Source organism: Oncorhynchus masou, chromosome 18 (assembly GCF_036934945.1).
Source record: "Oncorhynchus masou masou isolate Uvic2021 chromosome 18, UVic_Omas_1.1, whole genome shotgun sequence".
NCBI lineage: Eukaryota > Metazoa > Chordata > Actinopteri > Salmoniformes > Salmonidae > Oncorhynchus > Oncorhynchus masou.
The window spans coordinates 58042078-58057983 of record NC_088229.1 but is presented as its reverse complement, the minus strand read 5'-3'; the positions used below and the strand labels follow the sequence as shown (position 1 = coordinate 58057983).

General features: G+C 43.3%; 1 protein-coding gene across 1 annotated transcript in view; it reads left to right on the top strand.

The window, feature by feature from the left end:
- Positions 1-821: 821 nt before the first annotated feature.
- Positions 822-15906, top strand: part of LOC135504944 (vesicular glutamate transporter 1-like) — a 39071-nt gene continuing 23986 nt past the window's right edge. The window contains exon 1 of the mRNA XM_064923893.1: positions 822-1493. Within this exon, the coding sequence (XP_064779965.1) occupies positions 1432-1493 (62 nt within the window). The 5' untranslated portion in view covers positions 822-1431. The remainder of the gene's footprint in view (positions 1494-15906) is intronic.

The window sequence follows — 15906 nt, the reverse complement described above, 5'->3', positions numbered from 1 at the left end:
CATGACCTCCCAGAGGCATCTCCTGTTTTTTTCCACTGTTCTGTCAGAGTGATGAACAGAAAGAAAGAGGTGTGGAGGGCTAGTAATGGATCTCTCCTCTCTGACACCACCTCCATAATCTCTGTACCACCCATGCTGGCCCCTCCTCCCGCTGCAGTGCCCTACCCTCCCCTCTTTCTCTCATCTTACCCTCTCAGGACCATATCAGTTAGAAATCTGGAGAGAAGCGTCATCTTATATTAGATTACCAGTGACTAGCGACATATGAACCGGATAATTGGTAGGAGTTATACTCACCATACAATATATATATATATATATATTTGTAATTAACTAAAGTTGGTGCTGTTGAACACATAATAAATGTGACTCTCTCTCTACCTTTAATTGATGTTTACACTGTGCATTTCCTGTGATCCTATGGTTTTTGGAAATTCTGAAATGCAAGAACTGCATTTTTTTTGTCTGCAGTACTATGGTCATAGATGAGTAGTCTACTGTAGATTACATGTCATGTCATATTCAAGCCAGTAGGTGCTAGAACACCTAGCTACTGGTGATACTTGTGGTATTGTAGGGTTATTTTATGATAAAGACGTCAGTGATGGCAGGAATTAAAATATCAATAAGAATCTCATCTATTCAATCAAAACAAAATAGCCTAAAATAAAATCCAATAGTACTACTGATAATATGGCCGGATCAGAGCGCATCCATGTTTGTGGTCTTACAGTTATTATGGCAACAAACAGAACTCAAACAGCCACGGTATGTATGTCTCCTTAAGTGAGTTTACTCAAGATAGTGGTTATACCTTTACTCACGTCTAATCTCAGGCAACCACTCTGGCCCTAAATTACCTGTTTCTCCAGTAGGCTACATGTGTGTCTGTATAGACTAATCTAATGCCCGTCATTCAGTGTGGTACGAGAATAGCCAGGCTACTTAAGACGCCGGGCTTCTGGAAAGGAAGTGACAGATACTCGCTACACACAATCGGGCAGATTAGTTTTGAGGTCAGTAATCTGGTTTCAGCACCATGGATAGTGACACTCGCAGCCAAACAGCGCGCGATCATTCATTCGAGATACACATTTGGATTTGTTTGAGAAGTTATTTTTTAATTGCTAAACACTGCTAAAACAACGTATTTTCTCATCTCGATTGTGTAAAATGTAGGCATGGGAAGTTTTTGTACTTTTTTCTTGAATTTCTACTCCTTGCTCACGTTGGGTTGAATTGGGCTAAACTAATCACAGAAAGGAGGACCAGCATAGGGGGTGGACCAGCGAGTTGATAAAGGGGAGCAAGGGTTAATGGTATGTGAGTGAGAGGTTAAGGGCGGAGAGAGAAGGTGATAGTGAATAGGGCTGCGCGCTCAAGCGGGAGTGCGCGCGGACAGCAAATCGGTCGGAGACTGGAGTCGCAAGGATGGAGATACGACCAGATAGGTTTAAAATCGTCGCGGGCCAGACCCTCGGAAAATTACACAAGTAAGTTAAAACAACAGCTTTATTACTTTTTCTGTATGGTTTATTGGTGCAAATTGTTTAGCCTACTTTGTTATCGTAGCGCGTGAAATCCAGTTTAGCCCGGTCTTGATTTTTTATTACAAAATAGTCACTTGTCATCCCGCCCGGCATGCATTTAGAGTTTATATAGAGTTTAAATGTATGTATATTCATGTAACCTAGGCCTATTAAGCGTTGTAAAAGATCAGGGATTACTTTTATCTGCACTTTTGGCAAAAAAGGAACCGGTGGACCGGCCGGTAGACAATTTGGCTGTAGGCTAGGGAATATCAAGATGCCCAAATGCCTGAGCGGGGTTGGTTGACCAGACGAAACATCTGTTTGCAATGATCAATTTGGTGTTTCTGTCAATTTCATAAAACCCATTTTTCTTTTTTTAAACATTTGAGACAACTCTAACTGATTAAAATGAAAGATAGGCCTAGCCTACATTTTTATTTATGTTCAGTGATGTATTTTACGAGTAGCCAACTGTTTTTAATGTGTGTTATTTGATTATCTTTCATGTTAAATTGTTAATTTTAAAAATGTTTATGGTTGCTCTAATAGAAAATATTTGATTTGTCATCGTATGTAAATGTATAGCTTCTGTTCTATGTCAAATGTCAGAGCAAGGACATTGCAATGAGATACATAGCTACCTCAATTACCTCGTACCCTTGCACATAGACTCGGTACTGGTACTCCCTGTATTAGCCATGTTATTTTTACTCGTTATATTTATTCGTAAATCACTGTGTATTTAGTCCTCGTGTCACTATTTCTGTTATTATTATTGTATTTTATTATGTATCTTTAACTCTGCATTGCTGGAAAATTACCCGTAAGTAAACATTTCACTGTTAGTTTACACCTGTTGTTTACGAAGCATAATATGACGAATACAATTGGATTTGATTTGAAATATAGCTAACTAGATTAACTTAATTCAGGCCCTATTAATATCGATGTGGGAATGTCCTCACTTTTACCTGTTAACTTGAGACAGTTTCCGTTCCGTCCATTCTAAAGTCTTTAGATAGGTCTTACCTCAAATAGTTTCCCTAAAGGCTAGATTTGAACCTACAGTATCTTCGAGTTCACGGACGTTTTCTGTAGGCCGAACCTCAGCTCAGTTTGTGATGGGATGGATGGATGAAGAGGCCAAATAGCCAACATTAGTTTATTCTAATATGACATGTAAATGATTTTATATAGATATACCATGATGATCTAAACATGATTATAAACTGGATGGTTTGAGCCCTGAATGCTGATTGGCTGAAAGCCATAATATATCAAACGGATATGAAAATGAAAAAAATGTTCTAATTACGTTGGCAACCAGTTTAAAATAGCAGTAAGGCACCTCAGGGGTTTGTGGTATATGGCCAATATACCACAGATAATGACTGTATCCACTCCGAGTTGCATCATGCTTAATAACACCCCTTTGCCATTGAACATACCACTTAAAATTCATGGATTTGGCTATTTCAGCCACACCCGTTGATGGCAGGTGTATAAAATCGAGCACACAGCCATGCAATCTCCATTGACAAACATTGGAAATAGAATGGCCCGTACTGAAGAGCTCAGTGACTTTCAATGTGGCACCGTCATAGGATGCCACCTTTCCAACAAGTCAGTTAGTAAAATTTCTTCCCTGCTAGAGCTGCCTCGGTCAACTGTAAGTGTTGTTGGAAAAGGCTAGGAGCAACAATGGCTCCGCCGGAAAGTGGTAGGCCACACAAGCTCACAGAACAAGACTGACGAGTGCTGAAGCGCGCAGCGGTGAAAATTGTCTGTCCTCGGTTGCAATACTCACTACCAAGTTCCAAACTGCCTCTTGAAACAACATCAGCACAATAATTTTCATGGCCGAGCAGCTGCACACAAGCCTAAGATCACCATGCGCAATGCCATAGTTGGCTGGAGAGTTGTAAAGCTCGCCCCCATTAGACTATGGAGTAGCAGAAACGCATTATCTGGAGTGAGGAATCACGCTTCCCCATCTGGCAGTCCAATGGACGAATCTGAGTTGTGCAGATGCCAGGAGAACACTACCTTCTCCAATGCAGTGCCAACTGTAAAGTTGGGTGGAGGATAAATAATGGTCTGGGGCTGTTTTTCATGGTTCACGCTAGGCCCTTTAGTTCCAGTGAGTGGAAATCTTAACACTACAGCAGGGGTGGGAAACTCCAGTCATCGAGGGCCTGATTGGTGTCACATATTTTCTCCATCCCTAGCAAACACAGCTGATTAATCAAATTGCATTCTAAACTGAAGATCATGATTAGGTGATTATTGGAGTCAGGTGTGTTAGCTGGGGCTGGGGCAAAACTGTGACACCAATCAAGCCCTCAAGGACTGGAATTACCTACCCCTGCACTACAGCATGCAATGACATTATAGACGATTCTGTGCTTCCAACTTTGTGGCAACGGTTTGGGGAAGGCCCTTTCCAGTTTCAGCATGACAATGCCCCTGTGCACAAAGCGAGGTCCATGCAGAAATGGTTTGTCGAGAACGGTGTGGACGAACTTGACTGGCCTGGACAGAACCCTGACCTCAACTCCATCTAACACCTTTGGGATAAATTGGAAAGCCGACGGCGAGCCAGGCTTAATTGCCCAACATCAGTGCCCGACCTTGCTAATGCTCTTGTGGCTGAATGGAAGAAAGTCTCCGCAGCAATGTTCCAACTTCTAGTGGAAAGCCTTCCCAGAAGAGTGGAGGCTGTTGTAACGGCAAAGGGAGGACCAACTCCTTATTAATGCCCACGATTTTCGAAGGAAATGTTCAACGAACAGGTGTCCACATACTTTTTGGCCATGTAGTGAATATATACAGTGCCTTGCGAAAGTATTCGGCCCCCTTGAACTTTGCGACCTTTTGCCACATTTCAGGCTTCAAACATAAATATATAAAACTGTATTGTTTTGTGAAGAATCAACAACAAGTGGGACACAATCATGAAGTGGAACGACATTTATTGGATATTTCAAACTTTTTTAACAAATCAAAAACTGAAAAATTGGGCATGCAAAATTATTCATCCCCCTTAAGTTAATACTTTGTAGCGCCACCTTTTGCTGCGATTACAGCTGTAAGTCGCTTGGGGTATGTCTCTATCAGTTTTGCACATCGAGAGACTGAAATTGTTTCCCATTCCTCCTTGCAAAACAGCTCGAGCTCAGTGAGGTTGGATGGAAAGCATTTGTGAACAGCAGTTTTCAGTTCTTTCCACAGATTCTCGATTGGATTCAGGTCTGGACTTTGACTTGGCCATTCGAACACGTGGATATGTTTATTTTTGAACCATTCCATTGTAGATTTTGCTTTATGTTTTTGATCATTGTCTTGTTGGAAGACAAATCTCCGTCCCAGTCTCAGGTCTTTTGCAGACTCCATCAGGTTTTCTTCCAGAATGGTCCTGTATTTGGCTCCATCCATCTTCCCATCAATTTTAACCATCTTCCCTGTCCCTGCTGAAGAAAAGCAGGCCCAAACCATGATGCTGCCACCACCATGTTTGACAGTGGGGTTGGTGTGTTCACGGTGATGAGCTGTGTTGCTTTTACGCCAAACATAACATTTTGCATTGTTGCCAAAAAGTTCAATTTTGGTTTCATCTGACCAGAGCACCTTCTTCCACATGTTTGGTGTGTCTCCCAGGTGGCTTGTGGCAAACGACACTTTTTATGGATATCTTTAAGAAATGGCTTTCTTCTTGCCACTCTTCCACAAAGGCCAGATTTGTGCAATATACGACTGATTGTTGTCCTATGGACAGAGTCTCCCACCTCACCTGTAGATCTCAGTTCATCCAGAGTGATCATGGGCCTCTTGGCTGCATCTCTGATCAGTCTTCTCCTTGTATGAGCTGAAAGTTTAGAGGGACGGCCAGGTCTTGGTAGATTTGCAGTGGTCTGATACTCCTTCCATTTCAATATTATCGCTTGCACAGTGCTCCTTAGGATGTTTAAAGCTTGGGAAATCTTTTTGTATCCAAATCCGGCTTTAAACTTCTTCACAACAGTATCTCGGACCTGCCTGGTGTGTTCCTTGTTCTTCATGATGCTCTCTGCGCTTTTAACGGACCTCTGAGACTATAACAGTGCAGGTGCATTTATACGGAGACTTGATTACACACAGGTGGATTGTATTTATCATCATTAGTCATTTAGGTCAACATTGGATCATTCAGAGATCCTCACTGAACTTCTGGAGAGAGTTTGCTGCACTGAAAGTAAAGGGGCTGAATAATTTTGCACGCCCAATTTTTCAGTTTTTGATTTGTTAAAAAAGTTTGAAATATCCAATAAATGTCGTTCCACTTCATGATTGTGTCCCACTTGTTGTTGATTCTTCACAAAAAAATACAGTTTTATATCTTTATGTTTGAAGCCTGAAATGTGGCAAAAGGTCGCAAAGTTCAAGGGGGCCGAATACTTTCGCAAGGCACTGTTATGCACTACCGTTCAAAAGTTTGGGGTCACTTAGAAATGTCCTTGTTTTTGAAAGAAAAGCCATCAAAATAACATCTAAATGATCAGAAATACAGTGTTGACATTGTTAATGATGTAAATGACTATTGTAGCTGGAAACGGCAGATTTTTTTTAATGGAATATCTACATAGGCGTACATTTTGTGGGTTGAAACAGACTCAAAATGGCCAGAAACAAATAACTTTCTTCTGAAACTCGTCAGTCTATTCTGGTTCTTAGAAATGGTTATTGGAGACTATTCCATGCGAGAAATTGCCAAGGAACTGATGATCTCGTACAACGCTGTGTACTACTCCCTTCACAGAACAGAGCAAACTGTCTCTAATCAGAATAGAAAGAGGAGCGGGAGGCCCCGGTGCACAACTAAGCAAGAGGACAAATACATTACCGTGTCCAGTTTGAGAAACAGACACTTCACAAGTCCTCAACTGGCAGCTTCATTAAATAGTACCCGCAAAACACCAGTCTCAACGTCAACAGTGAAGAGGCAACTCCGGGATCCTGGCCTTACTACAAGATGAGACACTCTCTCACCTTTCTAAAAGTTTTAAAAACAAAGATACTGTAGTTTTACGCTATAGCCTCCATTTAATGCCACCTCTTTTGCTCTCTGCAAGTTTCAAACACAAAGAAGTGGCATTAAATGGAGGCTATAGCGTAAAACTACAGTATCTTTGTTTTTAAAACTTTTAGAAAATGGAGGCTATAGCCTAGAATTACTGTATTCCTAGTTGAACTTTGCTTTGCTTTTAAGTTGTTGAAAGTGCAGTGTTAGGCATTTGGGTGACAAATCGGACATTGTTTATTCATTGGAATTTGGTTCAGATTTTAGATGTTTGAAAGCATACTGATAACACATTGGAAATTCAACTAACTTTTGGCTGTCTTTTGAAGTGGTTGAATATACAGTCGTGGCCAAACGTTTTGAGAAGGACACAAATATACATTTTCACAAAGTGTGCTGCCTCAGTGTCTTTAGATATTTTTGTCTGATTTTACTATGGAATACTGAGGTATAATTACAAGCATTTCATAAGTGTCAATGGCTTTTATTGACAATTACATGAAGTTGATGCAGAGTCAATATTTGCAGTGTTGACCCTTCTTTTTCAAGACCTGCAATCCACCCTGGCATGCTGTCAATTAACTTCTGGGCCACATCCTGCCTGATGGCAGCCCATTCTTGCATAATCAATGCTTGGAGTTTGTCAGAATTTGTGGGTTTTTGTTTGTCCATCCGCCTCTTGAGGATTGACCACAAGTTCTCAATGGGATTAAGGTCTGGGGAGTTTCCTGGCCATGGACCCAAAATATCTATGTTTTGTTCCCCGAGCCACTTCGTTATCACTTTTACCTTATGGCAAGGTGCTCCATCATGGTGGAAAATGAATTGTTTATCACCAAACTGTTCCTGGATGGTTGGGAGAAGTTGCTCTCAGAGGATGTGTTGGTACCATTCTTTATTTATAACTGTGTTCTTGGGCAAAATTGTGAGTGAGCCCACTCCCTTGGCTGAGAAGCAACCCCACACATGAATGGTCTCAGGATGCTTTACTGTTGGCATGACACAGTACTGATGGTAGCGCTCACCTTGTCTTTTGTCCAGAGGCCCCAAACAATCGGAAAGGGGATTCATCAGAGAAAAAGACTTCACCCCAGTCCTCAGCAGTCCAATCCCTGTACCTTTTGCAGAATATCAGTCTGTCCTCTATGTTTTTCCTAGAGAGAAGTGGCTTCTTTGCTGCCCTTCTTGACACCTGGCCATCCTCCAAAAGGCTTTGCCTCACTGTGCGTGCAGATGCACTCACACCTGCCTGCTGCCATTCCTGAGCAAGCTCTGTACTGGTGGTGCCCCGATCCCGCAGCTGAATCAACTTTAGGAGACATTCCTCGCGCTTGCTGGACTTTCTTGGGCGCCCTAAAGCCTTCTTCACAACAATTGAACCACTCTCCTTGAAGTTCTGGATGATCCGATAAATGTTTGATTTAGGTGCAATCTTACTGGCAGCAATATCCTTGCCTGTGAAGCCCTTTTTGTGCAAAGCAATGATGACGGCAGGTGTATCCTTGCAGGTAACCATGGTTGACAGAGGAAGAACAATGTTTCCTAGCACCACCCTCCTTTTGAAACTTTCAGTCTGTTATTTCAACTCAATCAGCATGAGAGAGTGATCTCCAGCCTTGTCCTCATCAAAACTCACACTGTGTTAACGAGAGAGTCACTGACATGATGTCAGATGGTCCTTTTGTGGCATGGCTGAAATGCAGTGGAAATGTTTTTGGGGGATTCAGTTAATTTGCATGGCAAAGAGGGACTTTTTTTCACTCTTCACAACATTCTGGAGTATATGCAAATTGCCATCATACAAACTGAGGCAGCAGATTTTGTGAAAATTAATATTTGTGTCATTCTCAAAACCTTTGGCCACAACTGTAGGTTGCAATCTCATTGATCAACGTCTCAACCAAATATTGTCCAATTATCCACGTTGAAATGACGTGGTGTGCCCTGTCGAATTGCTCTTTGCAAATTTCAAACATAACGAGGTGGCATTAAATGGAGGCTATAGCCTAGAACTACTGTATCTTCGTTTTTAGAACTTTATGAAGGAGGAGACATGAAGTTTCATTTAAGTTTATGCTTGGTTCATATTTTACCCCCCAATAATCATGGTTATTTTACTGTAATGACACGATAACAAATGAAATTTGATTTGTCACACGCGCCTAATACAACCGGTGGAAATGCTTACTTACAAGCCCTTAACCAACAATGCAGTTTTAAAAAAACTAGTTATGAAAATATTTACTAAATAAACTAAAGTAAAAAAAAAAAGTAACACAATAAAATAACAATAACAAGGCTATATACAGGGTACAACAAGCTGATCTCTATGTGGCTTTGTGCCCAGAGTTTGCATTCATTTTAGGTATTTTTTGTGTGCAAAAGAACGGTACACACTGAGTGTACAAAACATTAGGAACACCTTCCTAATATTGAGTTGCACCCCCTTTTGCCCCCAGAACAGCCTCAATTCGTTGGGGCATTTGACTCTTCAAGGTGTCGAAAGTGTTGCACAGGGATTCAAGTTGGCTGGATGTCCTTTGGTGGTGGACCATTCTTAAAAAACACAGGAAACTGTTGAGTGAAAAAAACCCCAGCAGCGTTGCAGTTCTTGACACACTTAAACCAGGGCACCTGGCACCTACTACCATACCCCGTTCAAGGGCACTTAATAAAAAGGCACTGTGTTCCTAATGTTTTGTCCACCCAGTGTATAGCCTATTGTGTCCAGCTGGTCAGCTAAGTCACATTGTAAAAGTAGGCCGTCATTGTAAATAAGAATTTGTTCTTAACAGACTTGCCTAGTTAAATAAAGGTTAAATAAAAACTAAATAGAAAAAAAGCATTTGGAATTAGCCTAGGCCTACATAAAATGAAAGTTAGATCAGCAGCTAATTTGCCTAGTGAGATGCAGTGTGACCACTTGCGAGAGCTGGCTACTCTGCTCAAGAAATGTGAAAGACACATCTTTCAAAAGGGAACATAGTGTTTGTTTGGCGCGCCCACGATGCAAGAAAAGGTATGATGAATCTTCAGAAACATTGGATGGATATCGGAGGGCAAAGAGTTTGCGGTCTCTCTTTTTCTCTGGATTTTAAGATGTGTCTAAACACACAAATCCTCTCCCGAAATAACCCTCCCCCTCCAAGCTGTTGGCCCACATAAATCCCAATCACCATATACCCCTCTCTCTCTCTCTCTCGCTCTCTCGCTCTATCTATCTCTTTCTCACTTCAATTCAATTCAAAGGGCTCTATTAGCATGGGAAACATGTTTATATTGCCAAAGCAAGTGAAATGGATAATTAACAAAAGTGAAATAAACAATCAGCAATGAACAGTAGGTCTAAACAGTACACTTAAAAAAAGTTTCAAAGGAATAGAGACATTTGAAATGTCATATTTTGGCTATGTACAGTGTTGTAACAATGTGCAAATACTTGAAGTACAAAAGGTAAAATAAATCAAGATAAATATGGGTTGTATTTACATTCTCTCTCTCTCTCTCTCCCCCTCTCTTTCTTTCAGTACCCTACACCTCTCCAGGTCCGCCCCTTTCCAAAAGCATTTAAATTTAGGATTACTGTAGGCTATTGCCTTACGCGATAGTGTCCGGTAAACCCTCACTTCCTCAGCACGTGCGTGCGCGGAGGTGTTTCCCAGAGGTGTTGGTTTGTGGCTAGGTTAACAAGCATATGTGTATCAATATAAAGTTGTAGTTGTCATGTGTGCATGTCTGTGACATTTACTACACCATAGCAATAGTTATCCATATACGTATATGTTTTAGGTTGCCAGACTCATTAAATTAATTTTGATTGTACTGATGCATTTTTCATATAATGCAAAATCATTTACATTTACATTTAAGTCATTTGGCAGACGCTCTTATCCAGAGCGACTTACAAATTGGTGAATTCACCTTATGACATCCAGTGGAACAGCCACTTTACAATAGTGCATCTAAATCATTTAAGGGGGGGGGTGAGAAGGATTACTTTATCCTATCCTAGGTATTCCTTAAAGAGGTGGGGTTTCAGGTGTCTCCGGAAGGTGGTGATTGACTCCGCTCTCCTGGCGTCGTGAGGGAGTTTGTTCCACCATTGGGGGGCCAGAGCAGCAAAGAGTTTTGACTGGGCTGAGCGGGAACTGTACTTCCTCAGTGGTAGGGAGGCGAGCAGGCCAGAGGTGGATGAACGCAGTGCCCTTGTTTGGGTGTAGGGCCTGATCAGAGCCTGGAGGTACTGCGGTGCCGTTCCCCTCACAGCTCCGTAGGCAAGCACCATGGTCTTGTAGCGGATGCGAGCTTCAACTGGAAGCCAGTGGAGAGAGCGGATGACGTGAGAGAACTTGGGAAGGTTGAACACCAAACGGGCTGCGGCGTTCTGGATGAGTTGTAGGGGTTTAATGGCACAGGCAGGGAGCCCAGCCAAAGTTGCAGTAATCCAGACGGGAGATGACAAGTGCCTGGATTAGGACCTGCGCCGCTTCCTGTGTGAGGCAGGGTCGTACTCTGCGGATGTTGTAGAGCATGAACCTACAGGAACGGGCCACCGCCTTGATGTTAGTTGAGAACGACAGGGTGTTGTCCAGGATCACGCCAAGGTTCTTAGCGCTCTGGGAGGAGGACACGATGGAGTTGTCAACCGTGATGGTGAGATCATGGAACGGGCAGTCCTTCCCCGGGAGGAAGAGCAGCTCCGTCTTGCCGAGGTTCAGCTTGAGGTGGTGATCCGTCATCCACACTGATATGTCTGCCAGACATGCAGAGATGCGATTCGCCACCTGGTCATCAGAAGGGGAAAGGAGAAGATTAATTGTGTGTCGTCTGCATAGCAATGATAGGAGAGACCATGTGAGGTTATGACAGAGCCAAGTGACTTGGTGTATAGCGAGAATAGGAGAGGGCCTAGAACAGAGCCCTGGGGGACACCAGTGGTGAGAGCGCGTAAGGAGACAGATTCTCGCCACGCCACCTGGTAGGAGCGACCTGTCAGGTAGGACGCAATCCAAGCGTGGGCCGCGCCGGAGATGCCCAACTCGGAGAGGGTGGAGAGGAGGATCTGATGGTTCACAGTATCGAAGGCAGCCGAAGGTCTAGAAGGATGAGAGCAGAGGAGAGAGAGTTAGCTTTAGCAGTGCGGAGCGCCTCCGTGATACAGAGAAGAGCAGTCTCAGTTGAATGACTAGTCTTGAAACCTGACTGATTTGGATCAAGAAGGTCATTCTGAGAGAGATAGCGGGAGAGCTGACCAAGGACGGCACGTTCAAGAGTTTTGGAGAGAAAAGAAAGAAGGGATACTGGTCTGTAGTTGTTGACATCGGAGGGATCGAGTGTAGGTTTTTTCAGAAGGGGTGCAACTCTCGCTCTCTTGAAGACGGAAGGGACATAGCCAGCGGTCAGGGATGAGTTGATGAGCGAGGTGAGGTAAGGGAGAAGGTCTCCGGAAATGGTCTGGAGAAGAGAGGAGGGGATAGGGTCAAGCGGGCAGGTTGTTGGGCGGCCGGCCAAGCGAGATTTCATCTGGAGAGAGAGGGGAGAAAGAGGTCAGAGCACAGGGTAGGGCAGTGTGAGCAGAACCAGCGGTGTCGTTTCACGACCTTCTTTTCAAAATGGTTGAAGTCATCTGCGGAGAGGGAGGAGGGGGAGGAGGATTCAGGAGGGAGGAGAAGGTGGCAAAGAGCTTCCTAGGGTTAGAGGCAGATGCTTGGAATTTAGAGTGGTAGAAAGTGGCTTTAGCAGCAGAGACAGAGGAGGAAAATGTAGAGAGGAGGGAGTGAAAGGATGCCAGGTCCGCAGGGAGGCGAGTTTTCCTCCATTTCCGCTCGGCTGCCCGGAGCCCTGTTCTGTGAGCTCGCAATGAGTCGTCGAGCCACGGAGCGGGAGGGGAGGACCGAGCCGGCCTGGAGGATAGGGGACATAGAGAGTCAAAGGATGCAGAAAGGGAAGAGAGGAGGGTTGAGGAGGCAGAATCAGGAGATAGGTTGGAGAAGGTTTGAGCAGAGGGAAGAGATGATAGGATGGAAGAGGAGAGAGTAGCGGGGGAGAGAAGCCGGCGCGATACCATCCGAGTAGGGGCAGTGTGGGAAGTGTTGGATGAGAGCGAGAGGGAAAAGGATACAAGTTAGTGGTCGGAGACTTGGAGGGGAGTTGCAATGAGGTTAGTGGAAGAACAGCATCTAGTAAAGATGAGGTCGAGCGTATTGCCTGCCTTGTGAGTAGGGGGGAAGGTGAGAGGGTGAGGTCAAAGAGGAGAGGAGTGGAAAGAAGGAGGCAGAGAGGAATGAGTCAAAGGTAGACGTGGGGAGGTTAAAGTCGCCCAGGACTGTGAGAGGTGAGCCGTCCTCAGGAAAGGAGCTTATCAAGGCATCAAGCTCATTGATGAACTCTCCGAGGGAACCTGGAGGGCGATAAATGATAAGGATGTTAAGCTTGAAAGGGCTGGTAACTGTGACAGCATGGAATTCAAAGGAGGCGATAGACAGATGGGTAAGGGGAGAAAGAGAGAATGACCACTTGGGAGAGATGAGGATCCCGGTGCCACCACCCCGCTGACCAGAAGCTCTCGGGGTGTGCGAGAACACGTGGGCGGATGAAGAGAGAGCAGTAGGAGTAGCAGTGTTATCTGTGGTGATCCATGTTTCCTTCAGTGCCAAGAAGTCGAAGGACTGGAGGGAGGCATAGGCTGAGATGAACTCTGCCTTGTTGGCCGCAGATCGGCAGTTCCAGAGGCTACCGGAGACCTGGAACTCCACGTGGGTCGTGCGCGCTGGGACCACCAGATTAGGGTGGCCGCGGCCACACGGTGTGGAGCGTTTGTATGGTCTGTGCAGAGAGGAGAGAACAGGGATAGATAGACACATAGTTGACAGGCTACAGAAGAGGCTACGCTAATGCAAAGGAGATTGGAATGACAAGTGGACTACACGTCTCGAATGTTCAGAAAGTTAAGCTTACGTAAAGAATCTTATTGACTAAAATGATTGAAATGATACAGTACTGCTGGAGTAGGCTAGCTGGTAGTGGCTGCGTTGTTGACTTTGTAGGCTAGCTGGCAGTGGCTGCGTTGTTGGCACTACACTAATCAAGTCGTTCCGTCGAGTGTAATAGTTTCTACAGTGCTGCTATTCGGGGGCTAGCTGGCTAGCTAGCAGTGTTGATTACGTTACGTTACGTTAAAAGAACGACAATAGCTGGCTAGCTAACCTAGAAAATCGCTCTAGACTACACAATTGTCTTAGATACAAAGACGGCTATGTAGCTAGCTAGCTACGATCAAACAAATCAAACCGTTGTACTGTAATGAAGTGAAATGAAAATGTGATACTACCTGTGGAGCGAAGCGGAATGTTGACCGGGTTGTTGAAGTTCTATTCGGTAGACGTTGGCTAGCTGTTGGCTAGCTAGCTAGCAGTATCTCCTACGTTAAGGACGATAAATAGCTGGCTAGCTAACCTCGGTAAATTAAGATAATCACTCTAAGTCTACACACTCTAAACTACACAATTATCTTGGATACGAAGACAGCAAAGACAACTATGTAGCTAGCTAACACTACACTAATCGAGTCGTTCAGTTGAGTGAATAGTTTCTACAGTGCTGGTATTTTAGCTAGCTGCTGGGCAGATAGCAGTGTAGACTACGTTAGGATGACGAAATACGATAATTACGCAATTATCTTTGATACAAAGACGGCTATGTAGCTAGCTAAGAAGAAATTGCTAAGATTAGACAAATCAAACCGTTGTACTATAATGAAAATGTAATGAAAATGTAATGAAAAGTTATACTACCTGCGGACCGAAGTGTAGATGCGACCGCTCACTCCAACCCGGAACCGGGTGCATCATACAGGGATGATGTCTGTATTTAGAAAGTTGACATATCTTGAAAACTTGATTGCTGACAAACAAAACATTTTAGACTATGTCAACCATGGACTAATGAAACAAATACCAAAAGATCGTTTTTGGGTGGAATTTTTCTTTAATTAACCTGTCATTGCTCTCTGCAAGTTTCAATCACAAAGAGGTAGCATTAAATGGAGGCTTTTGCCTAGAACTACAGCATCTTTGTTTTCAGAACTTTTAGAAAGGATGAGAGAGTGTCTCATCTTGTAGTAAAATAACAACTCAAGTGCAGTGCCCCTAATTTGATATAACCAATCCATGTCATAATTCGTAATTTACAAAACATTGTATAAAAAGTTGCATAATGACATTTGGTTGACATTGTCCCCAAGGCAGAGAGTATATAGTTAGATCCAACTGTTTTGTCAAGCATTGTTGTCTTAACAATATCACATTTAGCTGCTGAATGCAATTCAAATGATTAAGGCTGAGTCCCTTGCCCACATGGTGTCTGCGGTATAGTTTGTCTTATTAACACAACCCACTGGACACACACACTGGTTGAATCAAAGTTGTTTCCACGTCATTTCAATTAAATTCCATTGAGCCAACGTGGAATAGATGTTGAATTGATGTCTGTGCCCAGTGGGAAGTAGCCAGTGTTTTTGACCATGTGATGTCATGTCATTTCCACAAAATATTAGCAGTCACCAATCAGCCATCTATTGTGAGTTTAGAGCTGAGTTTCCATAAACCAAATAAAAAATGGCTGAATGTTTCTTAAGCTCATTTTGGCCCAGTACAGTGTGTGGATTGCTGAGAGAATAAGATGTTTGGTTATTGTATTCATAGAGATGTATTTTAATTCCTACATCTATGATCGTATTGTTCAAGAGAGAGTTCCATTGCCCTCAGCTTACTTTTCACTCTGTGTCGAAAGGTTTTCCTATGCAATTTATCATTTTTCTCAACAATTGACTTAACTATTTTGTTGTGTATTTAGAAGTCTGCAACCTCATATCAAGAGGGTCTGTGTCATATTCAGGTGGTACGGTATCTTGAAAATAATTCCCATTCTAGTTGCTTCCCAGATCTAGTCCTACTCTTCATGTACATTACAACTGATTCTTCAATCATCTTAACCTGTTGATTGAACTCTGAACTGCAACGCTGAACTGTCCTCACGTCAGTGTCCTTGACGAATGAATTAAGAGATTAAGTTGGAGAGAACCTGGTATACTCATTGGACAAACCAGTGAACAACTATTCAGAGTCATTGACCTCTATTTCATTTCCTCTCCTGTAATATGTCTCAAAAGAGTTTTGTGCAGAAAGACATCCACATTTACTACACAGGTACGTAATCATTCTGTCGGTTTGTGTGATGTTATTTAGAGAGTCAAAATGAGAGGGTTTAGTGAAGAGCCAAGGGTTTAAAGGGCTATACGTCTCGGGGCCAGGCGAAGGC